A 12,596-nucleotide genomic window follows, 5' to 3' on the forward strand; every position below is an offset into this window, starting at 1 on the left:
GTTCATATATTGGGGTTCTCTTATTTTTAATAAATATATGTGGTATGAATGAGGGTGTTTACTGTATTTATTGGGGTTTTATTATTTTTAATAAATGTATGTAGTTTGAATGAGGGTGTAGTGGTTTTGTACACATTTTATTTTGTGGTAGTATAGGTCGCAGCCAGTCATGGGTGTCAGGGCATGTTGGCACTTGAGGTTCTCCAAGTGCCAGCATGCCCTGGCTGCCATGGGTATGCTGGTGCTTGTAGTTATACAAGCATCAGCATGCCAACACTGTTTATGGCAGCCCGGGCTGGCTGGGACTTGTAGTTCCACAAAACAAAATGGCATCTGTTTGTTTTTTTAACTTAATTTTCACCGTTGTTACCCTACACCCACCGCCCAGGCGTGTAGGAAGAGCCCTAGTGCTAGGGAATCCAGCCCAGCACTGAACAGCCTGTGGTTGGTTGTCACTATGGCAGGGGGACCCTTGCCGTGTGTCCCCCTGCTATAGTGCCACCCACCCCAGGCTGATTTGCCTAGTGCTGGTTATGTGAAAATCTGGGGGACCCCACGCAAATTTTTCCCCGATTTTCACGCAACCAGCAATAGGCTGGCAACACTAGGATTAATAGTGGTTGGACGGAGGGACCCCACACATTTTTTTTCTTAAACTTTTAGCTATTTGTAAACATCTGACAGCTGCTGGACCTCTGGCTGTATAGGTAAACAGTGTAACAGTTATGTGTTTACAAATCACGCAGTTAGGAAATACAGGAGAGTTAGCTAACCACGGGAGTATTTGACATCGCAGCAAATCGCCAGAGATGACCAGCAATTTTTAAGATCAGAGTAAAAATCGCAGTATAATACATATGGCGACTTGGGAACTAAAATCGCGGGTTATCACCTACGATTTTCCGCGATTTTAAAACGCTGGGAGCCTTGATACATTTTCTGTAAGAAGTATTCCTCAAATGGCTGACATTTAAAGTGGTATTTTTGGTAGCAATCACATCCGCCCATTGAGTGGGTCGAGTGGGAGAACAACATCCTCTAAGGTGTAAGGAATATTTTCCAAACATATATATGGACAGTGGTACTGCCAAACAATTCTACTTTTCTACATAAATTAGTTTCTAATTTTCATATCAATCATGAAATTATATATATATATATATATATATATATATATATATATATATATATATTTCCTTCCCTCTATCAACAACCAACTAACAATACAGAACAACAGTTACGTACACTTGGTGTTGTCAATACAATTTTAATTTTTAAAGACTGATCAACTCTTTGTTCTGCCTACAAGACACTGTAAAGGATGTGCTCTATCTAACTATACCCTTGCAAATGAGTCAAAGAAGTCATTGTGTAGGCTTACAAGTGTAATGTGATGTGCTAGGAGTAATAAAGGCACATTCTATAAGAGTGGAGGCGACAACATCTTCTACTGAAGCACAGTTTCGAAGGAAAAACCTTCAAATAGTGATTCAAAAAATTTTTAAAAAAAATTGTTGCTGTAATGGCTCTATCACTGTTGATTATGTTAATCCACCCTTTTCATATATTGCTTTTCATTTATAAGTTATGGCTGCCATGGAGTTTTTCAAGGAAATAAAATTAACAGTAATAATTATTCTTTTTATGGTTTAGTAAGAATGTATTCCAGTTTATTCCAATATACAACATATATGGTTGCAACCAGTATTGGTAAATTGAAAGTTTTGAGTTGTAAACTTGCATTTAAACACAAGCCAATGGACAAATACATTATTCAGGACCTAAAAAATGTAAATATGCAAAATTAAAGAAAATAAAGAACAGTAACAGCAAGAAGTTGAGACCAGGGGGTATATTTACTAAACTGCAGGTTTGAAAAAATGTGAGATGTTGCCTATAGCAACCAATCAGATTCCAGCTGTCATTTTGTAAAATTTTGTAAAATGTACTAAATAAGTGATAACTAGAATCGAATTGGTTGCTATAGGCAACATCTCCACTTTTTCAAACCCGCAGTTTGGTAAATCTAGCTCTTAGAGTTACTTTTCTCTATTATACAGTGATGTAGAAGCAGTATTTTAGAAACAAGAACTGCAGAGAAGCAAGATGATAATGTCAGGGGACTTTGCTCTTGAGTCATTTTCCCATTACAGTTAAAATCAAATCTGAAACAAGTGAAAGATAATAATTAAATTGTATTGTAATTCTTTCCAGCTAGCATACGAGGCATGGACCATAAGTTCTAAATCTGCATTGAAACTACGGAAGAACGATGAGATTACCATCCGAGAGCAGATCCGCAAAGAGATGGAGAAACAACAGCCAGAAGGTACATTGTTGTCTCAGTATTAAGGAATTCCTAATGGAAAGGTTTGTACACACTACGGGGTATATTTATTAAACTGGTTCCGACGAACCGCCGACTGAGCTTTCCAGACATTTTCTTTAAAATGGCCATATTAAAATTATTGTTTAAAACAAAAATGACCGGAAAGCAACAAGAATCGTCGGTTCATTGGAACCTCAGTTTAGAAAATATACCCATAGGCCTCATCTCGAGTTGTATTTAAATTTATTTGGTGATATAAAAATAGGTTTTGCCGCAGTGCCAAATCTTGTGTTCGTATTTAAAATTAAGTATATCTAGCACCTGTGTGCCGGGAGAGGTGGATCAGGGGTGTTTACTTGCATGTGCAGTACAGTAAGAGCATGCACACCCCATAGTGTTGCATCCCATTTACAGTTTAAAGCACCTTTAAATATGTTAGTTTTCCAATACAGGCATAACCAACACTATGCTACCTGAGCTAGTTTCCAGTAAATCAAGGGTGCAGTGAGCTTGGGGTCACCTATAACAGGGAAAGCCACAGTCTGGTGTCCCCCTGTTATTGTGGGAATCACACGTAGACTGGTCATTGTAGGGCTTAAAATTCTGTGGGAAGACTACAAACCAAGTACTTAAAAGTGCTAGAGCTCATCCAGGACCCCCTGGGCTGTGGGTACTAGGGTAATGGGAAAAAAAGGGAGTCCTGGAGTATAACTTTGTCACCCCAGCATCCCAGTATTATGGTAAGTAAACTTGATAAAAAGTTGATAATGATAGCGTATATTTGTTATGAACACATGTATACACAAGATTTTAAGTTCAATGTATCATGAGAAATATGCAAACAAATTACAGATGTAAACATGCACGTATGCAGGCTTATTTTTGCGTCTATGTTCAAGGCATATTTTAGCTTTGAATGAAGTCTACAATCATTTATTTTATACTTTCAACATAAATTCTATTACTCTACCTAATGCTGATAGAAAAAGAATGTACAACAGTGAACCCATACACAAACACTTTCTGACAAGTATATGCTTTATTTTGCTTTGTGTCAGTTTCGATATTTCCAGCATGCTGAAGAGATAACAATCAGTAATATATAATGCAATTTTATGTGAAAACTAAATAAGCACATAGTGTATTACACTATAGCAGAACATAAAGGCTGCACTATATTCAACAATGTACAGTATGCTATTAACCTGTTGGTTTCACAGATTACTTATTAAAACAAAACATTTTTAAAATGCATGAGGGTAAATTTATATTAAGTAAATATGATTAAAACATTAAGACAGAATGCCACTTTCAGTGTGATGGAGAAAACTGTTGTCCACTAGTGAAATCACTACGCATTGTAAAATATTTTTATAACGATTACAAAAAAGAAACCCTAAACGTCTTCTTTACTACCATTAAAACCAAGCAAACATACTGTATGTTTTGCATTAAAACCCTTTAAAGGTTTTTTTTTTTTGAAGCTATTAAAGGATAAGTCTTTGTTTCTTTGTTTTCCTAAGTAATACATTATTTTTATTTTTGCCTAACTCGTTTGCCTAGTCTTTGTCTAGCTTGTTTAGTTGGCTAGATAAACTTTCCAGCAGCATCTTCCTAATGTTACCTCTATCTAAAGACTTTTTTGGTATGGGGAGTGTAGTCCCTCTGTATACATTTGCCTCCCGCCACCACTTCATCTGTCCGACCTTAGTGGTTGATAAATCAACGGTCCAGCTGACATTAGATGATAATGCAGAGGAGGGAGCCTGATGTATATAGAAGACTACGCACAATCACTCTGTAGGAAAGAATCCTCAGCTGCAAATAGTGTTCAATACACCCTTCTACATAGTATATTTAAGCAATTTAGGACTTATGTTTAAAAATGTAAACCTTTTGAGTCTATTAAGTATTATTTAGGAAAATAAAGTGTACAAAGAAAGGTGAACTCCTTTTAGTGATTATAAATCCTCTGCTACATCCGTCTAATATGATAAGACCCCTGCAATGTGTTCACTTCATCTGGATCCCAGTTCTTACCGGTGTCCTGCACTGGCTAGCCTCTGGAATCATCTCTGGGAGCCAAGTCATCCAATACAGGGCTAGAAAGGATAGCTGACTCCGGGTTGGAGTCAGTTCCACACTGTCATTTCTGGCCTTGCAAAGGATCCATCTCTTACTCCAATTCTTAGAAATTATTACTGAGATTGGCCAGCAGTAGTCTTCAGAAACTATATGGACAATGAATAAGATGAATTGAACAAACGGCAAAGGAAAGTAAGGTTCCCAAGGGAAGTACCCTGATCAAAGTAGTAGTGGAATGAGGGGATTTTAAATCCACCTAATGTGGAATCACCCATTTAGGGACCTCCATCCCTCTCATCCCTAGCACATTACCATAAAATAATGATTCCAATGGGAGCAGTGAAAGGACTCCAGATCACTAACACCTTTTAGGAAAACTTTCCACGTTTCCCTATAGCAGTAATCTGGACTGAAATAATGAATTGATGCTTTAAAACACCATTCATGTCAGTTAATTAATGGAGCCAGGTAACTGCAATAGTAAAGCATGAAGGAATTTGGAAGCAGATCACTCTGGATTGGAGGGTCTGGGACCCTAAATATCTCCTATATGTCATCTTATCTCTGAGCATATTAAATTGTGAGAGTGTGACTGCTTTTGATTTTTATATTTTGTTATAATACAAGATGCTGTACTATAAAAAGGTTTTATTCAGGAGTTAGATAGAGACCTAGGGCTTCCTCTGGAGGAGGACTATTTTAAAACTATCAGGGCACAGATGGCCTCTAGCTGGATCTCTACTATGATTAGAATGCTTATAAGGTCTATTTTAGATGGTATCTCTCTCCAGACAAACTTGCTAATATATACCCTTTAACCTCCTCTACTGCTGGCGACGTTGTGGTCAAGCAGAAATGTTCATTCACAGCTGGTGATCCTGCCCAAAGATATATTCTCTTTGGAATAAAGTCAGGACCTTATATTCCTCGCTGCTTTTCGTGTCCAGTCCAAAAAGTTCCATGGTCCTTTCTCATCTGTCAACCTCTCCAAGATGCGGACAATCACTAAGCAAGCTAGCCTCTCGTATTCTCTCCGACACCTAACTGCCAAATTGTAGAATCAGCCTCACCACATCTCTTCATTAAAATCCTATATTTGGTTTATAGCCTAATAAATAAGATTACATACTACCTGCATGATAAAGAAGATAAATTCTACCAGATCTAGCCCCCTGGATATATTTGTAGTAAACTCCTATCTATCCCCCAGAGTGATATATGAACGACCTCTTCAACATTTCACCACCTAGCAATACTTCAAGTTGTGTCCTTCTCTAACCCTTGTTCCTGTAATTCTTTTAATAGCTGATATGCCCTATATGTGATGACCTACCCACCCTTCTCCACAAAACTCATCACCCCCACCTCCTACCTCCTAACACATAAAACTTGCATTAAGTAAGTAAATAAAAAAAGACTTGAAGATATTGCTCATATCTACGTTAAGTTTCTCTGCAAACTTTTGCAATTTTTGCAATTTTTACACGCCAATTTTCAATACTATTTGCGTACAATCATGTTCATTCTCAAGCAATTTTCTTCTGTTGTCAACTGAAGGGAAGTCTGAGGAAACACCAGAAGATCAACCAGAGACAGAGAGTCAGGAGGATAATGCAGATGGACCTGGTAAGCTATATTACTGTATATTGCACATTATTTTTACACAACCATCACTGGCTCACACTTCATGTGTTCCCATGTGGCAGAGAACATTGTTCAGAGGATCATCAACATCGTCAAGTTCTCCTGGGTTTTCATCCAAGCGCTCTCAGATGACATCATTGAAACGCTCAACGCTTTCTGCAAAGACAGTGTAGACATCGCCACTGTCCTGAGGATGGAGCGCTGCATGTTGCAGAGGAACCTGGACAAGGTACATTTTTGGGAGCTTTTTTAAAGAAATGTTTATTGCTTGAGTATTTGTGGGGGGCACTGTACAATAGTTGCACTAAGTAGCAATAGCATATATTCAACTTTGACTAAAAATAAAGTGTTGTTTTCAGGGTAAAGAAGCCTCACAAGAAACTATAACAGAATATTACAAGACCAAGCAGTTATCACGAACTCAGACCTTATCCAGTGAGGAAAATGAAGACCACAATGGGTTTACAGAAGAAAAAATGCAGTTAAAGAGGTTGGAAATCTGTAAGATGCTCAGTGTGGAGTCACAGCAGTCTCAGGACAGCTTTATCTCAAGGTAAAGACTAGAGACCCCTGGATGGCCATATAGCTCAGACATTTGTCCTAAACATACAAATTGGCTTATGATGTGTAGTATTTATTGTATCATTGTCTGATATTGGTGCATGGGGATACATATGTTTAAGTGAAAGAGGAGATGGATTATATAACAAACCATGATATCATAATGTTTGTATTGACAGCTGCGCCACAGAGGATATGGTTTTGTCCTATGAAGACCCTCCTGGCCCTGGGGAGACCCCAAAAAGTCGGAAACCACGACGCATGCTGGCTTTTGATTCAACTTCTCTTGATAGTTTAGATTCAAGGTAAATATAGAAGAATCTGCACTTATGAAGGTGCTGATCCCTGGAGACCCCCACTTTACTGACACACTGATATAGAAGGCAGCCACACAACTGGCATACTGGTAACGAAAGGGACGACAGCATTCTACACTAGCAAAGGAAAGAAAACACATAGCTGACACAGAAAAAAAAACACCAATTCAAGTTTTTGCTGCAAGATGAATATGCTGACTGAAACACTGCCAGCCTGCCTCATCATAAGTACATACATACCCCTAGGTGTGTAATTGTAATTACCCTGGCTTTAACTTATGTATATTTTTTTAAAAAAAAAGAATTTCAGTTTTACTCAAATGGCCAGGCGGCTGCAAGGTTTTTTTTTGCCGGGGAATAAAGTTGCAAAGTTTGTATGTTTGGTGATGTCAGGGTGATATCATATGTTCTAAGTTTTCTAATTTTTCAATGCACACTTTTCATGTAAACGTGACCACTTGTAGTCATGACCAGCATGAAGACGATCGATCAGCACAGGATCAGAAAGACGAGGACTATGATGGGGACGAAGAAATGACAGAACAGACAAGAACGGATATCCCACCTTCTTATAGCACAGTTGTTCTTAAAGAAGAACTGCAGTCATCTGAAGCTGAGGTAGATGAGAGCAGCCGGCCACTTGCAGATGTCCCACAGTTGTTAACTGCTAGTGAACTACTACTCAACAAGTAAGACAGTTACTGAATAATTTAATTCTTGAAAGAAAGTAACTAAAATATATTTAAAATATGCTGAAATATGATATATTCTTAGATAGCATTTTTAAAATCTTATTTTTGTTTCTGAATTTGCCATGTATTTTTTTTTTTTAGAAATAAACCATCGGTAATAAGAGCAAAAAAACATTATTGCTATACAGGGCTTCCATGTTCTATTTACCTTTCAAATGTAATTAAAGCAATAAGTAATACAATGGAGCAGATTGAATACATATTGATCCTATTGCATAAGACATTGTTGCATTATTCTAAAATAGTAATGACATGTAAATAAAACACAGGCAGAATTGTTAAAATATTTTTGTAATACAAACTTCCAAAACCCACTTGAATTTCAAGGTGATCATCTTATTATAATGCAATGGGTATTTTTATTGTAATACACTTGCAAATCATTTATTGTAATCCATGGGAAACAAAAATAAAACTACAAAGAGAGGACACAAACTGTTGTTTCACATTTAAAATGACAACAAACTCAATTGACCCAAATGTGTCTAAGCCCCTCCAGCCAATCACAAGTGGTTTCCCACACTAGTTACAATGAGATTAACTGGCGGTAAGGGGAGTTCTAGAGACTGCCTGCTTTGATGACGCATTAACAGAGATGAACTGATTCTATTTATATGGGAAAAACAAATTAACAATCCTGGAGAGCTCCATTTATGTCATTGGGCGATTCATTGGGAGTTCCTAAATGTAGTGGACAACTCCATTGGAGTGAAAGGGCCATTAACATGAATTGGAAATATACAGCACATCGCTGGTTAAACCGCTTGTGTTAGTCCTTGGTGGTTATGTACACAATGCACTTCCATATATGAAAGGAATTTTTTAAGTGCAGCGTCATGCTTTGAATGAACTTAAATTGAGCAAGCAGCATCCAAACAAATGCACTGCAAGGGAAACACATGCAGGTGCAACAATGAACACAATTGGATATGAACACATAGAATAGGTTATAATATTACATGTGTTTGTATGCTTTGCACTTGCATTAAAAACAAGTCAGATGTATTCTTTAAATGCCAGTGGGTAACTAGCCTAATACAGTATTGGATGTATTGTACGTTAAGTTGAATTTATGATTGCTAATGTTACATGGTAGAATAATTATGATGGCAATTTAACTAATATGTATATGACTGCTAAGGGTACATCTGGTACATGTTATATTACTATGATTTTTTTTATTGATATGTTATATAGGTGTGTGTTTAGTAGCCTTCACCCAGTATTTCTATGTGTCATAGTAGCAGATATTTAAAAAAAAGAGCATTGTTTCTATCACTCTAGCCCTTAAGCAGCTCTTGTGCCTATAACTAAATTGTTCAGTGTTTGCAATCAAAGTCAGTTCTGCTCTTTTCTATTCCACAGGATGTATTATGATGAGGAGCTGGATGAGTCAGATAAGTTTTATCAGACTCTCCCACGCCCTCTGCGACTTGGCTTCGCCCTCTATAACACCATTGTGTCCAAATCTGAAATGCTTTGTTACTTTGTCATCATTCTCAATCACATGGTGTCTGCATCCATCCTCTCCTTGATCCTACCCATCCTCATCTTCCTCTGGGCCATGTTGTCTGTACCTAGGCCTACTAAACGCTTTTGGATGACTGCCATAATCTATACTGAGGTATGTGCTCTCGAAAACTCATATAAGTAAATACCCAATGTGATTTTTAGTGGATGAAATAGATTAGGATTTGATATTACATTATGTAATACATTCTTTGCATATGTTTCTGCTAGTTATAGTCTATGTAGTTCTCAGTGTCACCCCTTCGCTAAAGGGCCTTTGCTCTTTCTAATACCAGATTTTCCTGATGTTTCTCCTCTCTTAATGAATCATTGCACAAGTCTCTGAATATTTTTCTACTAATTGAAATGTCCTCTCCTATGTTCTCTTTCACAAGCTCTTTATATTCTGGTAATAATTTTTCTCCTCTTCCATTTATTTTCCTTTAGTTACCCCATCTCACCTTTTTGTTACCATATACTATGTTCTCATTACTATTTGTATTCACTCTGCTCTGTTTCCTAATCTCTTCACATCTTTACTGCTTCAACATGGTTCTGACACTACGTTATCTGCAGCTCTCTTCTACAGGGGACTCCCCCTCATCCACACTTTCAAACCTGGAGACTGACAAGGGGACAGAATAGTCATCATAATTTCTCCATGTTACACCTTCTCAGTCATAGACCTGGGACTGTTCTCTCCTTCTCTTACTTTGAAGTCCACACTAGCTATATTTTCTCTGAGCTCCACTTTTGTGTTGCTGTCATTTTTCATCAATGGGTTTAGTTTCTAAGTTCCTTGACAATTTTGCTGCCTGGCTCATTTATTTCCTATCTTTTGGCCTATCTACTCTCATACTAGGTGATTTCAACATTCTGATTGATAACCCCAGTTTCTTCTGCCACAAAACTTCTTTTAATTCCTTCTTTGGAATATTCCTGTGAACTTTATCTTCCACCTACTGTGATAGACATTCTCTAGATTTTGTTGCACTTCTGCTCCATCTGTAGTATTCCCTGTTTCCAGTCCTCCTGCTCTTCTACCACAACATGCTTTACTTTAGCCTGACCTCATCTTATGCCCCACACTTGTACCCAAATCTACAAACAGTGACCACATCCACTTTTTATATTCCCTAAAACTACTCCTATCTCCTATAACTTTACTTTCATGCCCTGATCCCCTTGGTTTTTCCTAAAACAACACTCTGTAGTACTTTAGACAATGCAGGACCACCTAAAGTGTCCAGTGGTCCAAATCCCAACCATGGCACACCAAACATACATGCTACCTGCAAATGTGCTTTGGTATTGCTATTACGGAAATTTTGATTTAAAGTCACTTCCTTTACTCTAAATTCATCCTCTCATCTCACATGCACTTTATTTAATATGCAGTTCTGCGTCCCGATAGTCCCCTTTGTCTATCTCATACATTAAGTTACTCCTTGAGGTTGTGGGTGAATCTCCCATGGGATGGCAGTGTGTAGGTAGTCACTGCATGTGCTAGTTTCCTAGAATGGTGGACAGTTTTCTTATACTTATCTGGACCTGGGCAACAGTACATTGCTGGGGCACTTCAGATGCATATCAGAACCATTATGAGGGTACCTGCATCTCCCAGACAAGTATCTCCCATTCTGCAGTGGCTTGAGCATTTTGTTCACACCATCTAAACAACTTGAATTTGGAAGTGGACAGCTGGGAGTATAGTCCCTCCACCCCAAACTCTTTTGGAACCTTGTGCAGATCTGGGGAATAGATCTGTTAGCATAGTAACTATGTCCCCCTCTTTGACAAGAACAAGAAAAGTGCTGGTACTGTCCATCACCCCTGATTGGCACAGATGGTTCTGGTACACAGGTCTGGTTGATTTCTCAAACAGTGTCTCACTTTTTAGATGGACCTTCTTTCGATAGGGCCTAAAAGTACTTGCTTTATTAACATAGCTCTTAAAGCTATTATTCCATAGGTAAAGGGCCTTGTCGACGCCATAATTCACATCATGTTGAAGGCACGGAAGTGTTCCTTTTCTTGTATTTATTATAGTGTTTGGAAATCCTACCTAGTATGAGGAACATAATTTTCCTTCTTTATTGCTTCAGAGTTCACTCAAGGTGAGGGTTTCTGCCCTCTGAGGTTACAGTTTTTGAAAAGCCTCCCACTAAAAATCCTGCTGTCCGATTCTGTGATGGGTGTACCATTTAGCTCTGGGCTGGCAGCACACTCACAAGGGGCAGTCTTCTAAGGTCTTGAGACCAGGTTTGCAAAAGGACCACTTGGTTGTCCCCACATCATACCTGATATTTTACAAAGTGAGTATTTCTGTCTCTGCAGAGGCCATCTTTGGTAGGCAGGATCTCCAGGTGGTTGTTTATAAGGATGTCTTCTCTCCCATTAATGGTGGCTTTAAATATACAATCCTATTATTTCTTGTTTATAGTTTAACCATTTTTGTTTTGTTCTGTTTTTATATAATTTGTAATATAAAAATATTTTATGCCAATTTTACATTTGTGTGTATAGCAATTCCCTCTTCTATATTTACATAATTATTCTCACTTATTTGGTTATTTCAATTATTCCTATTATTTCAATACTCCTAATATTGATTCTAGATGCACTTTTTTACTCACTATTTTACACACTGTGGGATTACCTCAACAGTCAATTTAACATAATTCACCATCTCCAAACTTCTACAAGCTATTTTCTTCACCATTGTAACTGCATATTTCTAACTTTTTAACTAATCTATTTGCATTATCACTTCTATATTCCTTCAACATCTTTGGGACAAGTTTTAAGGCAGTTTGTGGGGATGACGAGGTGGCTCGCCAAGATTCTTTTAGCCTAACTTGCTATAACCATATTGAGTGCTCTATGCAAATTCTTTATATAGAACATAGTGTGTAATACATCCATTTTGCATGGAATAATCTGCCTGGGCAATGCCATTTTGTCTTCTTACTTCTCTATAACCGTTTCTCTTTTTTGCTTTCTATCTGCTTAATTTTTTTCCCAGTTCACTAAAAATATATATTTTTTCCTCTCTGATATCTTTCTAATAACTAGATTACCGTTGTCCTGAAGTATTCGTTCCAGTTTGGCTTCTTTCCATGGACATCCACAGTGTATCGCAGTATGCATGCTGATAAGCCATTCCGGCTTCCCAACATAATCGGCATTGAAAAGAAAGATGGCTATGTACACTTTGACCTAATCCAGCTTCTTGCTCTGTTTTTACACAGGTCCATCCAGAAAGTAAGTTTAGCAGATTAAAGGCTGTCCTACCAGGAAAAGAGGCATTGCATAATATAAATCAGGCTTGGGTAATCAGTGGCTCCATCTATTGTGAAACTCTAAAGGCTGGCATTGAATGCTGAGTCTTCTAATGCC

The 12,596-nt window shown here is 37.8% G+C and overlaps 1 protein-coding gene across 1 annotated transcript in view; it reads left to right on the top strand.

Moving 5' to 3' along the window:
- The window catches only part of LOC142095363 (piezo-type mechanosensitive ion channel component 2-like), a gene marked incomplete at its 5' end in the record, with an annotated part of 107,657 nt that overhangs the window by 54,350 nt on the left and 40,711 nt on the right, over positions 1-12,596 (top strand). Inside the window, 8 exons of the mRNA XM_075178314.1 lie at positions 2,215-2,329; positions 5,972-6,040; positions 6,121-6,287; positions 6,418-6,611; positions 6,799-6,924; positions 7,401-7,625; positions 9,054-9,312; positions 12,273-12,461. Of these exons, the coding sequence (XP_075034415.1) occupies positions 2,215-2,329; positions 5,972-6,040; positions 6,121-6,287; positions 6,418-6,611; positions 6,799-6,924; positions 7,401-7,625; positions 9,054-9,312; positions 12,273-12,461 (1,344 nt within the window). The remainder of the gene's footprint in view (positions 1-2,214; positions 2,330-5,971; positions 6,041-6,120; positions 6,288-6,417; positions 6,612-6,798; positions 6,925-7,400; positions 7,626-9,053; positions 9,313-12,272; positions 12,462-12,596) is intronic.

This window comes from Mixophyes fleayi, chromosome 6 (assembly GCF_038048845.1).
Source record: "Mixophyes fleayi isolate aMixFle1 chromosome 6, aMixFle1.hap1, whole genome shotgun sequence".
NCBI lineage: Eukaryota > Metazoa > Chordata > Amphibia > Anura > Limnodynastidae > Mixophyes > Mixophyes fleayi.